Source organism: Saimiri boliviensis, chromosome 10 (genome assembly GCF_048565385.1).
Source record: "Saimiri boliviensis isolate mSaiBol1 chromosome 10, mSaiBol1.pri, whole genome shotgun sequence".
NCBI lineage: Eukaryota > Metazoa > Chordata > Mammalia > Primates > Cebidae > Saimiri > Saimiri boliviensis.
The window spans coordinates 30477197-30493928 of NC_133458.1; the positions used below are offsets into that span (position 1 = coordinate 30477197).

Below are 16732 nucleotides of genomic sequence, written 5' to 3' on the forward strand. Positions count from 1 at the left end.
TTAACACCTGAGGGGACACCTGGCACCTGCCTCAAGCACTTTCTATTTCCTACCAGGCACAAAGGAGAGATGTTATTGTGAACTGATCTAGAGCTCTTCAGTGGTTGATTTACAAGTGTCTCCTCATGTGTCCTCAGGCAGTTAAGAGCTTTCAGTTCTTGCTGCTACATTTAAATTACAGAAGAATTTAGAGAGCAGGTAATTTTCACCAAAGGACCCTTATCATCTAATGTTCTCTGCCCTTTGTAAATAGACAAGGTAGTGGCTCAAATTAGTTCATTAGTCCAATACATCTGTCTCTACTGGTCCTTGACAGAGCCAGCTGAAGAATCCACAAAGCAGACTTGGGTGTGAAATTTTCTTTTGAGCTTGATGTTATTTTTTAAGAAAAATCATATAGAGTCATGGACTCAGACACATTACCTTCCAAGGGTAAAATACTTTAGTCATTTTTATAAATGTAAATGTGTAAGCTTTATTAGCGTTGGCTTTTATCACAAATGTCCAGTCTTCTTGCTTGGGAATTTCAGCCATGCTATGCTAATTGTATCATAAGTGGATGGCTGAAATTCACAGGAAGTTTTTGTTTGTTTAGCAGTTCATAAAAATGCTTAAAATGTTATGGAAAGTTTTTTCCTTTTTAAGTGTATTTCAATGTAAGTATGACATTTTTGTTAATATTTGTTAATACCTATTGTCAGTATTTCTATAAAAGTTTGTATTTTATAATGTTTTTTGACTTCTGCTTCACTACAGTGTCTAAAGATTAACACAAGTGCATGAACACATGACATATAGAGAAACTGCTTTTATAGTTAGTTTAAGAGACAAGCCAATCATTGGTCTAGTGGATGTGAGTGAAAGGGGAGTTTGGAGAAGGAAAAGATAAACCTGAACTGGAAGAATCAAAAGAGATTTCACAGAGGAGAAGGAATAGTGGTAATAGCAGAGGTTTTGACCCGATTTTAAATTACCATTTACTACCATGACTTTGCAATCTTGGGTATTTAACTTTTTGAATCTCAGTTCTTCTGTTTTTACAGGAGGAGTAGTAATAATTTAGAATTAAAGGGATACTATTTGTGAAGTGGCTTTACCATTTTTTTTTTATATTTTATGTATAAAAAACATTGTTGTGTAGGTACCTACATGTCAATGTGGTTTGCTACAGGGAGGGGAGCATCACACACAGGGGTCTGTGGGGGGAGGTACTAGGGGAGGGACAGTGGGGGTGGGATGTTGGGGAGGAATAACATGGGGAGAAATGCCAGATATAGGTGATGGAGAGGAAGGCAGCCCTTACCATTTTAATTATTTGTGCCCTCCCTCTTCCGTTTCACTTCTCTGACCTTATTTTCCATAATTTATTCCTTTAGCCGGTCTATCAGAAAAGGAAGAGACCTAAAAAATTCTCTTTTTTGAGGAACCAGATTTGGTCAGTGGCTCTAAGTCTAAGAATAATGAAAATGTGGACACAGGAAATCTGAACGCAGGAAAAAATTAATCCAGGTTGACATTTGGTATTTTTGTTAGTGCAGAATTTCCAGGTCTCAGCAGTAGCCCAGTTACAGGATATTTCATACTGTTTTGGAGAATTGGGTTTAGTGGAGTTTCTTCAGTCATACCCTTAAGTAATCTTTAAGCGATCTTAGTATAAAGAGGAAGCAGTTAGAAATAAGAGAACATGCCATAGAATCCAGAATTCAGAGCTAGAGGGGCTGTGGCAGGGCATATTGTTCAGTCTTCTAATTTTTACTGAGAAGTAACCAAAAGCCAGAGAGATCATGATTTGCCCAAAGCGGCAAAGTTAACTGGTTGTGGTGTTAGAACTAGAATACGGATCTGGCTTCTCAGGCCATTGGTTTTACTGCAACACTGCATAAGGTGCTCTTCTCCAGTGTAGCTTCTTCAGTTATGGCAATGTTGCAAATAAATGTTCAACCACATTATTGTTAGGTGATTACTCTAAATATTTGGACCTTTTATTCTTTCAATAATTCAACATCGATATAAAGTCTATGCTGTGTTAGAGGATGTAATAAATAGCACAGAACCTTAAAAATCTGTCCTTTTAATTGCAGTCTTGATGCCATTAGGGAGAGATCATTAACCGAATCGTCTTCACCTGATTTTTCAAACTGTTCATGGTACCAATTTTCTACTATGTAGCATCAGAACCCAGAGTTGTTCATTGCTTCCTGACCTTTACTGCCATATTTAATCAGATAGTTGGGTTTTGTCAATTTGATGTCTAAAACATATTTTCTCTCATTTCATTTCCCTGGGTCATCCTGGGTTTCCACTTTCTGCGTAACCTGCCTCCCATCTTCTCTCTACCTTCAAGCAATGCTTGCTTCTATTGATTTTATACATTATTTTCAGCAATAATTTTAAATATTGATCATGGTTCTCTGTTTCAAGGGAACAATATCAGTTTTTAAGCCTAATATTTAAGATACTCCATGATCTAATCTAGGCTAAGTTTGGGAAGAAACTAATCACTTATTAACTAATTTGAGGTGACATCTCCCTTTAGGCTTGGAAACATCTAGGCAAGGAATGAAGAGAGTGACCAGCTGAATAAAGGCCTGCATTTGGAGATCTTATGTAATATTCAAGGACCTAAGAGTGGAGCAGAGAGGTGTGTAGTACAGCAGATGAAGCTGGAGGGATGAGGGACCCCATTATGGAGGTCCCTGAAGGCAGCAATGCCAGTTGAAGGGTCAGGATTAGTGACATGGTTCAGGAAGGTGTCCAAGGCCACTTACCTTCTAAGTTGTCCAGCTGGGACCTAGATTCAGATCTACCTGACTGTCTTATCCTCTCTCTCCCCTAGCCAGCTGCTTCCATCGGTCAGTTGCCTTTCACGTTTTCATCTCTCTTCAGTATGCAAGGTGCATATTTTCATGTGTGGAACCTAGTGATCCAGAGATATTCCTGTATAATTGAACATGCTCATATTTCTACCTTACGCTCCCCATATTATATCCTGGAACACAAGTCAGTTTAAATTTAGTTTAAAAAATGACCTATGTTTGTCAGCTTGATAGCACTTACTCTTTTGTGTGCAATGTGGTTCTTGGCATGGTTCTCAGAAATTTAAAAGTCACTGCACTATGCAGTTGCAATGTATCTGTGTCACACTGGGAAAAGCACAATGTAAAGCATGACAGTCTTGTTCCTGGTTATCAATAGGGAGGCAGAATAAGCTCCTATGAAATTCAGAATGACTTTTAAATCTGGGTCTAGATGCATAAATGTATTTATTCATAGCAGGTTCACAAATTCCCTTCTTCCTTCTTGCCGTTCTCTCCACAGCAACTCCAAGAAAATGACTTAATTATTTAAAAGAGTTGCTTCATACTTCAGAAAAATTCAGGGAGAAACTAAAAAAAACCTTAATCTACAAATTTAGATTGTGGGATTATTTATACTCAAAGCTGAGTTGTTTTTTTTTTTTTAAAAGGCAACCAACTGGATATTTGATTTCCCAGGAATTAAGCAACTGGTATGACTTTCACTTGTTTTTTACTTGAATTGACCAACTGCTTATTAGACCATCATTGCATTCATATTAGAAGTTTTATATGCCTAATTTCAGGACAATTAAATTAGTCCTCTGACATTTTAACTTAGAAAACTGAACTCTATCCTAAGAAATGGGGAATTCTTAGAGAGCAATGCATTGCAACCACAATGTATCAGTCAAAGAATCTGAAATTTCTGTTAGGCTTATCTTAGGAACTTACATTGTAATGTATATAATGTTTTGCCAACTTAACCCAATTTACCTTTTTTACTGACAAGGAACAAAAACTAAGAATATACACCACAAAGTGTGAAATACTTTAACTAAAGTACATGTGATATTTCTTAGACCAATTAGAATTTCTTATTTTCCAGGAAACTGAGACCCAATCATAAGTTTTAGATTTCATTGATGAAGATGTAAAACAATCTTGCTATAAATTTAGGAGGCTGACTTCCTCTCTCACCATGCAAACACTTTGCTATATGTTGTTAATTTTAAGCTATACACTAAAACACATCACAACTTTGCAGTTGGCGGTGATATTTAAAATTGTTAGCTGACATACAGCCTTTGACAATATTTAGCACTTTATAGCAATACATTGACACTAACTTTAGAAACTGTAGTATAATAAGATTTTATAGCCAATTAGGTTGATGAGTCACTGTCAGCTTCCTAAACTCCCCTTTTAGATGAATGAGAAAATCAGTTATAGGAAGTGAGGAGCAAGTTGTAGCTGCTGTAAAATCTTAAGTGTCATCATGAGGTTGAAGTGTTAAAGAGCTGAAAAATATGTTGTCTAAACAGCCCGAAAAAAAATCAAAACGATTAACTTTTTCAGAAATGATAATAGCATTCAGTCTTTCAGTTTGTCATCATGTGCTTACATTGATTTACAGGAAGAGTCTTACAGTGTTCATTGATTCACATGTGGCACCAGTTACTAGACAGACTTCTGAACTCTCACTTTAAAAGAAAATAAACATGTACTAAGTTGAATATATTTAATCAACAGTCAAAATAATTGGAATTTATAACTAGAAAAGAAAATGAATAGTTTGAATAGTGAAAATTTAAATATTTTTCTTTAATAAGATGATGTATATTTGTTTGTGCATTTAGACCTATTACATATAAAGTTGAATTTTTTTATTTTTTGATAGGGACAGGGTCTCACTATGCTTCCCAGGCTGGTCTTGAACTCCTGGCATCAAGCGATCCTTCCACCTCAGCATTTCAAAATGTTGGGATTACAGCCAGGAGTCACCACATCAGGCTGTTTATTTTTTAAGAAATGCTAAGAAAGAGTATATCTATTAAATTGGAACATATCAATTATACTTTATCAGGAAATGTTGTTTATAAATGAATCCAATTATTGAATGCTGAGGAGTATGTTTATAGATTGACAGAGAGGTGGCATTGACATTAAAATAAAATTATATAAAAATAAAATGATAATGTAAATTGAAGTTGCACTGGCATTAAAATAAAATGATATTATATTAAATCAAGATTATTTTAGAATAGAGTAAGCTTAAAACAATAAAACATTCACACATGTGTAGCTGTTACATGAATTCCATGGGTTGTAAAAAATTTCCAAATTCCTTAATGCTCTTGTTGTCATTGCTTCATTTGAAACCATTTGGCTTAGGCATTTTCTGCCAGTTCTGTGTCCACTGTCCACCCTTCAGCCTGCAGCAATGGAAACATGGAAATCCTCCCTTTTCTTTAAAGCCAACAAAATTAGATTAAAAACCAATAATATTTACAGAAGAGGTGTGTGAGGGGTGTGTGTGTGTGTGTGTGTGTGTGTGTGTGTGTGTGTCTGTCTGTCTGTCTGTCTGTCTTTCTCTCTGTCTGTCTGTCTGTCTGTCTCTCTGCAGCACAGGGATTTATAGAGCAGCAATACAAACAACCTGGAATGTTAGATTTCCCTCTGCCATTATTTTACCTTGGGCTCAAGCCTTTCTCTCTGTTGCTACATCTTCCTTTCTCTCCTCTGTATCTTTTTCTTCCTACTGTTTTCTATTTTCTGTTTCCACCCTCTCAGGAGGAAGACATTTAGTTCCTTACACTTTCGTATTTACAGAACTTTTGTGTCTTTCTGGCTTCTACTCTTGTCATCAGCTCCAGGCCTTCCTGTGTGTCTAAGGACATGATGGAAGCTTTGAAGCATAAATATTGGGAATTGTGTTCTTTGACTCTTCATCTAGTGAGAAAAGGGGAAAGAATTTGATTAGATTTTCTTTTGGTTGTGCATATCATGAAAGAATTATTTTTATTTTCATATTTCAATGGCATATATAGCTATAGTGGTATTTTTGAGGATTGCTCTATGCAAGAGCAGGGTTTTCCAAAAGCTGGTGCACAGACTTGGCTAGTTGCACCAGAATTTCTGGGAGAGTTGTGGAAATGACAGATCCTTTATGTCCCAGGTAGAGAGATTCGGACCCAGCAAGTCTGGGATGGTGCTGAGAAATCTGTACTTAAGGAGAGAACCAAGTATGGAAACAACCGCTCTGAACCTCTTGTCTTCATTTTCTGTTACCAATTTGAGCGATGCCAAGCACCGGGATATCCATCCAGACCTAGGGACTGATCCTAAAAGTCATTATTCACTTCTATCTGAAATTTCCTCATCACTTGCCTTTTTCTTCATGAGCAACCATCCTGGTTTCCCCAGGGCTCTTCAGGTTTTGGTCCTAGGTCCTGAGAAACTCCTCAGTCCGGGACTAGCAAGAGTGCATAATAACCAGACAGCAATCTACAAGGAAATAACATCATCTATTTGGTTGCTGTAGCCACCCTTCAATATTTATTTATGAATGCTCTACTTTGTGGTTAAAACCATGGGAGAGAAATTTCAGGCAGATGTAGAAAGGGTTGTTTTCACAGGAAGCTTGATGAGAGATTCTGGGAATGAGCAGTCTTGTCCTATGACTCAGGAGACAAAAGTATAACCTAAAGATAGGAAGAGAACATTGTCTTCATGTCTTGCGAATCTTAGCTTAGATCATGCAGCTCAGGTAGGTTGAAGGAGACAATATACCTTTTGAGTAGTGGTCTTCCCTGTTTCTGTGCTTGGAAATCTGCAAAACTTTCAGTAGGATATTTCAGGGAATCCCCTACAGAGTTAGCCTTGTTTTCCATATATTGTTTGACATGGAAGCAGCAGATTCTGTAGAGATATGGCAGGTCTTTGGAAATGTGGAACTAGCAGTTAGATGGCAAGAAAGGTTTAGAAAACTAATGTTCTAAAAAGCTAACTTCCAAAATGAACTAAACTGATTACTATAAATTGATCTAATGTTCTGTACTCTATGGCCAACCTTTTGTAGTCCAATTTATAGTTCTGGACTGTAGAAATTTTAGTAGTTGACAAAATTGATGATAAGCAGATTCTAAGATTGGGGATAAAGAAGCTCAGCCTTGGAGAATAAACAGTCCAGACATGAGAAAATCAGAAAAGCCATGTCAAGCAGGGAGGAACTGAATTCAGCCTCATGACAGACCAGAGAGACCAGAATACCAACCAAGATCATTTGAAAGAACAGAGTGTCGCAAGTGATTAAGACCAGAAGAAAATCAAAAACAATAATTGGGTGAATAAAAATAAATAAACTGACCACTATTTTTGTTTAGAAAAAAAACACTGTTTTTTTTTCAGAGTGGAAATATCCAAATATAAACCATTTAAATTCAACTCTGTAATTGTATAGGTCAGGCGTCCCCAAACTTTTTACACAGGGGGCCAGTTCACTGTCCCTCAGACCATTGGAGGGCCACCACATACTGTGCTCCTCTCACTGACCACCAATGAAAGAGGTGCCCCTTCCTGAAGTGGGGCAGGGGCCCGGATAAATGGCCTCAGGGGACTGCATGCGGCCCGCGGGCCATAGTTTGGGGACGCCTGGTATTGGTTATATGCATTGGTGTTAAGAAAACAAATATTTGCTGAATTTAAATACAGTTTATTCAAGGTTGGTAACATCCATGGAAAGTTTAAAATGCTTGCTTTTGGTCTATGTGTTACCAGTTGTGTAGAGTTGGTGAGGGATGTAGAAGTGATAGGAGATCATTTTTGCTCCCTTAATAAACTCATTATGTCCCTTCCATGATTTTTTCTTGCATGCCCAACATTCTTGCCATCTACCACGTTTTTCTGGGGATTGAGAGAATATTGGACTTGCAATCTGAGACATGCAAATGATTCCCAAATCTGCCCTGTGTACCCCATGTGATGATAATCTCCATGAGTCTTGGTTTCCTTGTTTTCAAAATGAGAATGTTGGATCATAGTTGATCTCTCATTTATATTCCATTTAAAATATATTACTATTCCATATTAAATTATAAACGCCAACCGAAAGGTAATCTTCACTGCCAATTATCAGCCCTAAATATGCCCAAACACAAGTACATTTATTCTGAGTGACATTCATTTTGAGGTATCTGCATGTTTTTAATAGAAAGTCTAAGTAGAAAATTGAGTTCAAAAAGAAAACAAATTGAATGATTATTATAAAGATAACCAGGTTCACTTAAGGGAGTATTTTCATAAAACAGTTACAAAAACACTCCCAACTAGAGCATATTCAAAACTAGAACTGATTTGGGGAGTGGCAAAAGATCTTACTTTGGGCCACTAATTAAATGACACTCCTAGAGTTGAGATAGATGGCCAGAATGACATATTACACATTTTGCTTAAAAGATCAAGCCACTACCAAAATGTTATGTAATTACTAGAATGTACACTATAATAGGACTCAATAAGGTGGAAATAAAGATAATGAAACCATACTTCTTTTACTTACTTTCTTTTTGTTGCTGATGAAATAGTTTTACTCTTTCCAAATAAATTCAATATCCAGTTTAAAAACCTGACTTAGTTACTATAGAATTAATCAGAAGTGAAATCAAATAGTTGTGTCTCATTAAGTGTTCCTCAAATGATGGAAATCTTAGCTCTAATGCCATCTTTTATTGGAATCTAATGTCAACTGATGGTTTCTTTAAATTATTTTTTATTTTGCAGGGCTGGAGCGAATTGCTCGGGATTCATCTTATGAACAGGAAGGAAAGGTCCAATTTGTAATTGATGCAGTATATTCCATGGCTTATGCCCTGCACAATATGCACAAAGATCTCTGCCCTGGATACATTGGCCTTTGTCCACGAATGAGTACCATTGATGGGAAAGAGCTACTTGGTTATATTCGTGCGGTAAATTTTAATGGTAAGTTGCAACGTGTGTGTGTGTGTGTGTGTGTGTGTGTGTGTGTTTCTAAATACTTTAAAAGTGATAGGGTGTGTTTTTCCTCCTAAATATAGAAGATACCCAGGCAGAGTGGAAAACACAGGATTAGAAGCAGTTCTCTCTTTGATCAGAAGTGTGAGTTTTTCCACCTGCTTTTACATCTCAGACATATTTTTATGCTACCATTAATCTATGCGTGAAGGAAGCAAAAGTTTAAAATAAGCTTCTATTAATCAAAATATTCTACTTAAATATCATTATTGAAGAGATAACTTAGAAGGCTTATTTGAAACCATTAATAATAGATTAGATTTCTTTGAAAATGTTTAGTTCATGCTGTTATTAGAGAAGATATTGTAGACATTTTGTTTTGAAACTGATTTTAAGCTTTTGAAACAATAAGTTGAAGAAAATGGATGATTTGGAGTAGCTGTGTATTTATACATAAAGAATATTAAGTTTCGGCCGGGCGCGGTGGCTCACACCTGTAATCCCAGCACTTTGGAAGGCCGAGGCGGGCGGATCACGAAGTCAAGAGATCGAGACCATCCTGGTCAACATGGTGAAACCCCGTCTCTACTAAAAATACAAAAATTAGCTGGGCGTGGTGGCGCATGCCTGTAGTCCCAGCTCAGGAGGCTGAGGCAGAAGAATTGCTTGAACCCAGGAGGCGGAGGTTGCGGTGAGCCTAGATCGCGCCATTGCACTCCAGCCTGGGTAACAAGAGCGAAACTCCGTCTCAAAAATAAAATAAAATAAAATAAAATAATATTAAGTTTCTGTGTCTTCCATTTCCTTGTATTTTTCTCAATTACTCAGTCATTTGGAAGCAAAGGAAGCAAAGTGGCTTCATGAAGATGGGATTTTTATGCTGTAAAAGCAGCAATGTTTCTGTGACTGTCACAAGAAACTGATACAGAATATACTTGATTCGTACTATTTTGATTGAGAATAGCCCAACTGCCTGTCTGGAGTGATGGAATTATTGAATGCTGCTATTCTTTCATGAAAGTTACAAATGTTGTTGCCTATGACTCTGACCATTATTTTCAAGCGAAATGATAGAATGCTCAGAGCTGTCTAATTCTTTTGGCTTGGCTGTAATCCGCACAATGGACATGCCTTTGAGCCACGCACAGCACTGCACGTCTATCATAACACACTCGAGTGACCTCAGCTGCCAGTGTTTCTCAGAAAAGCACAAGGTCATCTTCAATTTAGAATTCAAGTAGAAACTTCTTCTTTTTTCCTTTTTTTGTGTTTTGCCTTTAAAGGCAACCTAAGACAGAATTTGGTATAAATTCAAAACAGAGTATCCTTGTCTGTGGCAGAATATTTGTGAAACATTGCATAACATTAATCTTTTTATTGGGAATATGAACACTAACTGGAGCTAAAAAATAATTTTCATGCAATTCCATGCAATTATGAAATTGAGCAAAGGAGGAATGTTGCGATACAAGGTTGTTTACCATAACTTGAGGGTGGGGAACGCTTCCTTTATCTTATATTATTAGTTAAGAGGTGGGAAGAATAACACAGATGAGTGCAGTTTTTATAGAACTGAAGCTCACCTCCAGAAGACAGGGAAGTCTTTTAAAGAAGCACTAAAGATAAAGCATTTTAAAGGTGAATTACTAATTTGTCTTTTATCTTAACCATAGATCAAAACTAACCCTTCCTTGATCACTTCAGTTGTTATACCATACTGTAATATAATGATACTATTTGGTGGCGCCTGCCTGTAATCCCAGCTACTCGGGAGGCTGAGGCAGGAGGATTGCCTGAACCCAGGAGGCAGAGGTTGTAGTGAGCCGAGATTGTGCCATTGCACTCCAGCCTGGGTAACAAGAGTGAAACTCTGTCTCAAAAAAAAAAAAAGACTGTTAAAGAATGTCTTAAAATAATGGCTATTTGGAAGATTTGCCTCTAGACTCCAATGATCTTTGAGTTCTGTCCACTTTTTAAAGTGTGTGTGTGTTTTTTTTTTTTTTAACATTATCAAAGTGTTGCTGATGCTGTTGCTGTGCCTGTTTTAGGACACTTGCTGATGATACATTACTGACGAAACTAGACAAAACATTCATGGCATTTAGAGTTTCCTGGAGATCTTAGGTAGTAATCAAATAAGCACACAGGAATATGATTATATAATCTGCAATGAGTGCTGACAAGGAAGGTATTTTGCATTTAGAGTTTATAATAGTGGAAATTCCCCTAATGTAGGGATTTAGGAACTGATAAAATCTGAAGGGAGTAGCTACCTGAGATAAGGGTAAAGCAGTAGGCAGGGCCATGTAGACCATGATGAGGTCTTATAGGCCATTATTAAGATTTGTTCTTCGCCGGGCACGGTGGCTCAAGCCTGTAATCCCAGCACTTTGGGAGGCCGAGGTGGGTGGATCACGAGGTTGAGAGATCGAGAACATCCTGGTCAACATGGTGAAACCCTGTCTCTACTAACAATACAAAAAAAATTAGCTGGGCATGGTGGCACATGCCTGTAATCCCAAAAAGATTTGTTCTTCATCTTGAAAGCAACAAGAACCTATTGAAGCATAATAGAACTGTGTCTGATAAGGGTATGTATGTCCCAGATGAGGGTTATAGAAAATAAATAAATTTCAGTGTATGAATGTAAAAGAGAATCTCTTTGAGCTCTTTGGATTGATTTTGCTGAGCTTGAGACTTGGTTGTATTCCAGTAGCTGATAATACAGGATAAGAGACCTGAAGATAAACTAATGATCATAGAATACATAATTCTGTTGATTTTCAGTAATTTCCAGGATTTTAATCTCATCATTTTTTAATTTTATTATTGACTTATCTATTAATTTTCATACTGCTTATGATAAAAATGGCACATAGGGCTGTTCAAATAGAAGTACACCATCAAAACTACTAAAGGAGGAAGAAACACATATAGTAAGTAGAATAAAGAATGAAATCATTAACTTTTGAGCTTCTTAAGCAGTCAAAGTATAAAGGGACTGGCAATGTGATTTGTAATTTTCATTATATGATAGAAGCAAGCCTACCTATTTTTCAAGAGAGAATGGATTTTTCTTGGAAATAATTTCCAAAAGAAAGGTGTCATATAGGACTTTGACAGCCAAATGAGCAATGTTACTTAACAAAATTTTAAAGCAAAAGCAGAAGCCTTCTCTGGCTGTTTTGCATATGTACCCACAATCAAAGTTAAGAAATGTTAACTTTTTTAACACTGAAAGTATATTTCATTAAAGATGTTTCAAGGAGCAGGCAGATAATTATCCTTGATTTAGATTTATGACTCTTTTGAGCCCTGATGATACGGGGATGTATCAGAGTCTGAAGATAAATGAAGAGCATCTCCCTTATACTCTGGTTTTAAGATTCTACATTCAAAAATATCCTACTCAGAAATCTAACATTTCAATCTGTTAAAAATAAGAGCTGTTGGCTTGAAGGGGTTGGCGTAGCCCCGGCCAATCCATTTCCCTAGTCTTGCTTACTGGTCTTGGAAGCACCTTGAAGAATCCCAGTGACTAGGAGGCAAACATACAATCTGCAGACTTATATACATATCCTTGCTTTTCTCAGGGATTTAATAGCAGCTAGAAGTAGACTTTTGGAGCAGTTTTAGTTGTTAGAAACCTAAAAAAGCCATGTTATGTTGTTAATTGAAATCTAGTTGAGTTTCTTATGTTGGTGATAGCCAGTGTTCTCACCTGGTGGGACAGTGGACCCGCCTCCCTAACACCAAAAGTGCCAGGAGGCCATTGGCCTAAACAAGGTTTCCTCAGAACCAATTTTTAATTTTCTGAAGAACCCAGATGTGCTGGACTTGAACCAAAGCTGCTTATTATACATAACAACAAAAAATATTATGTATTAGAAGGTTTTTAGCATGGCTATTGCCAGTTGTCAAAGAATAAGCTTTATAAGGCAACTGCCAAGTTGATACATTGTGGCCTTCTAGATTTTCTGCCAAGATTAGTGAGCTACAAAATGCACTCTCAAGTAATTTAAAAAATTGACCCATTCAATGGAATTACTTAGTAATGCCCATTTAAAATGGAACACTTGGTATTCAAAGTGTAATTTTTATGTGGATAAAATTCTTGTTAAATTCATTCTTTTTGACATAATTAGGTATCAGGACACATTTCTTTTTATGTTCCCTTTTAGTTTGAGATAGTAAAACCATGTTATCGGTGTGGAGGAAGATTCTGCTTCCAGTTTATAAGAGCAGGGAGTGAGGCAGCCAGAGCCCTGGATTTTCATCAGACCATTGATACTAAATTCAGGAAAATTGTTTGTTAAAATGTAATCTGCTCACATTGTAACCAGGTGTGTGGTATGCCTACTTAAGCAATGATTTAAAGATATGTGATTTAAGAGACTGTGCTTCTTCCAGTGTATCATTTAATTGACAAAGCAAAGAATATATTAGAATTGAGAGTGACAAACAACTAGTGTTTCAGGCCAGAATTATTTCATGAAAAAATACCTAACTAAAGCTGGACTATTCAGTCAAACTGCTGAACTGTAGAATACTAATTGGCATCAAAGACATAAGCTACAATGGTGGTTTAATTGAATGTAATCACTGAAACTGATTTTTTTAAAATCACTGAAAAAATGTACCTGAACCATCTTCTGCATCTGTATTTTAAGCACATTCTGAATCATAGTGTATCCAGAATTACTCATATTTCCCTTACAAGTTTTCTTAACATCTTCTATCTACTTGGGAAGCCAGAGGGAAACAAAGACTTTCCTTTTAGGGTTACTTTCATTGCTGCTATCTGAACAAAATGTTATTTCTGTAATTTTTAAACCCTAAGATCTATCAAAAACTATAAAGGAAATGAGTTCAGATATGTTAGAAACTTGTCAGTTTCTTACTCCAGACTGGTCTATAGGCAATGAAATATTAATTCTGTACATCTTGTATAGAATAAAAGATTTTTCTGTTGCTATGAGAACCGTATTTGTCATAGAAAAAGTGTTGAATAGAATTTCAGAGCTATCTCCCCACTCCTTTGCCCTATACTTGAACTGATGTCAGGGCAGGTCAAGCACAGTGGCATATTAATTGAAATTGTTTGATTGTATGTAATCAACTAACGTGAGAAACCAACTAAAACTTGCTAAATTAAGCTAAAATGAAGAATTTGTGAAGGTGCATCAGGAAACCCCATAGCAGAATAAAAATGAGTCTAAAGAAAGAACTGGTCCTAAGAAATAAAAACAAGCATCTCTGTCTGTTTGTCTGTCTGCTTTATCTGTTTCTCTTTATATTGATTTTCTCTTCTTCTAGGTTCACAGGGTAGCAGAAGGTCTACATTTCTAGGGGTTAGCTATTCTTTGTTTAAGGTAACTATTAAAACTATCATATTTTAAAGTCTCAATTTCAACTTCTTGGAAGCTTGACTCTCATTAGCCAAACTTAAGTTGTAGTTAGATCTGTTCCAGATTATCAGTGTACAGGAGGAAGTAGTACAAACTTGGTTGTCATGGACCACTCCCTATAGATAAAGAGGACATTTAGAAAGTTTCTATAAGTACCTTATGGGGAAAGCTTAAGCAGGGAGGTGGAAACCTGAGACAGTGGTGATTCCTGTGTATCTGAATTTCATTGCTTCTTTAGGTGCATGAGTTTTTGTTAGTCTGAGAGAGACAGGAATCAGGTAGAATCTGTGATAATTGGAGAGAAGAGTCAACTTTGGAATTATGTAATGCAAACCCTTGTTGGGGTTGAATTATCTGACACCGAGAGAGGAAGGAAGCAGCTTCCTTAAACTCAGCAGTAAGTTGTGATCTAAATATTTCTGTGCTTAATATTCCAAGAATAATATGGAAACATTTGTTAGATTGTAGAGACCAGTACAGAGAATGATCAGCATCTTCTTTTCTTAAAAACTTTACTGATTTCAGAGTCAATTCAGTTTCCAAGTATACAATTTTGAATGTCTCTGAACAATATAGTCTGATTTTGAAGGAAATTTGTTAGCATAAAATACCTTTAAGCTATCTGAAAGGAATAATTATAGTTTAACATCAGAAAATACACTATAATCATGCTAATAGGTCAAATAAGACAAAAATAAACATTTCATACGATTGTGTAAAGCCATATGCTAAAAATATTTGCCTAATTTTTTGCAAATAAAGAACAACTAGAAATTGAACAAGTATTTAACATGATAAAGCACATCTTTCTCAGTCTATAACTGATTATATATTTATAGTTATTCTTATCAAAGAGGTGAATTAAACCTGTTATCACTGTTATTAATATCTATCGGTTTTAACCAATGCAAAAACATGAAACAAAAATTAGTACTACAAGGGAAAATCATTTCATGATCATTTTAAAATTATTTTATCTCAAGACAATACTTATTTTAGAAAGATAAAATATAACATTAATATTAGAACATTAAGACTTCTACATAGTATTAAGAAATCATTGATGAACACATGGGAACTGAAACTCTTGTTTTCTTTTGGAAAAATTATTTAAAATATCTTGGAATAAACCGAACCTACATGAAGGCATCTTTACTGAGAGATGTACAACATATTTGAAAAACCAGAGCGATGTTTCTTGTTAATGGACAGAAGAGCTAAGTATAGAAAAATCATTTATTTTTTTTTGAATACATCTCTATTCATTCATGTCATAATTCCAGTAGAAATAATTAGGCAGTATTTTCTGGAATTTTAATAGTATTTTAAATTTTAATTGTGAGAGTAAATGAGCTAAAATAACTAGAGTGATTTTGAGGAAAAATATTCCTACCAAACATTTAACATTTAAACATAACATTAAGCTACAATAATCAATCCAGTGTGAAACTATTACCAAATTAGACATGTGATAAATGAAACCAAATAGAAATAGTCAGAAACATATAATGATAAATAAGTAAATTTACAATTGTATATGTATCTATCTATATACATGAATTTATCATATAATGGTGGTTTTAGGCTGCAGTGAGAAATAACATTTTATTGATTACCAGTTTACAATAGATTCAACTGAGATGATTTTTCCACATAAGAAAGTATTATCCATTTGAAATTTATTTTAGAATTATGTGAAAAAGAAGCCAAAGAATAAAGAAAATAAAATGTAGGAGAAGGTTTATTTGATTTGAATGGGAAAGTTTAAAATCAGTAAAAGAAATTATTATAAAAAGGTCATGTTTGATTCTTTAAAAGTATTAATTATGAACATAATTTTAAAACAGAAATTAATGGGATTCATTGGGGTGGTTGTATCAAAACATTAATATCTTAAATATTAAAAGAGCCATATAGATTGATATAAACTATGCAATCTCTAAGAGACCAATTGACAAAACTTGTATATTTGAAAAAAATTAACTCTCACATAAAAACAAAGAAAGGCCAGTTCATCAATGATGAGAGACTATTTTCCTTTTTTTTTTTTTTTTTTTTTTTTTTTGATATGGAGTCTCACTTTGTCACCCAGGCTGGAGTGCAGTGGCATAATCTCAGCTCACTGCAACCTCCGCCCCCCAGGTTCAAGTGATTCTCCTGCCTCAGCCTCCTAAGTAGCTGGGATTACAGTTGCACACCACTACACCTGGCTTATTTTTATTTTTAGTAGGGACAGGGTTTCACCATGTTGATCAGGCTGATCTCAAACTTCTGACCTCATGATCTGCCCGCCTGAGCCTCCCAAAATGCTAGGATTACAGGCATGAGCCACCACACCCAACCAATTGGCATTGTTTTTTTGGAGATCATTTGCTTGATACATATCAAATTCTTATTTTCTTATTTCTAGAAATGTATTCTAAGAAAATTATTAAAAATAATTATATTTACTACTGTAAATATAATTTAAAAAACAAATTGAAATCAGAATTTCACTTTGTTTTTAACTAAAACTCACCAACAATATATTGTATA

At 35.6% G+C, this 16732-nt stretch overlaps 1 protein-coding gene across 4 annotated transcripts in view; it reads left to right on the top strand.

Annotated features, from left to right (window-relative positions):
- GRM8 (glutamate metabotropic receptor 8) overlaps nucleotides 1–16732 on the top strand; it is a 799760-nt gene that overhangs the window by 460227 nt on the left and 322801 nt on the right. For all 4 annotated transcript variants that reach the window (XM_074379115.1, XM_074379113.1, XM_074379116.1 and 1 more), the window contains exon 7: nucleotides 8577–8777. In XM_074379115.1, coding sequence (XP_074235216.1) covers nucleotides 8577–8777 — 201 coding nt within the window. The remainder of the gene's footprint in view (nucleotides 1–8576; nucleotides 8778–16732) is intronic.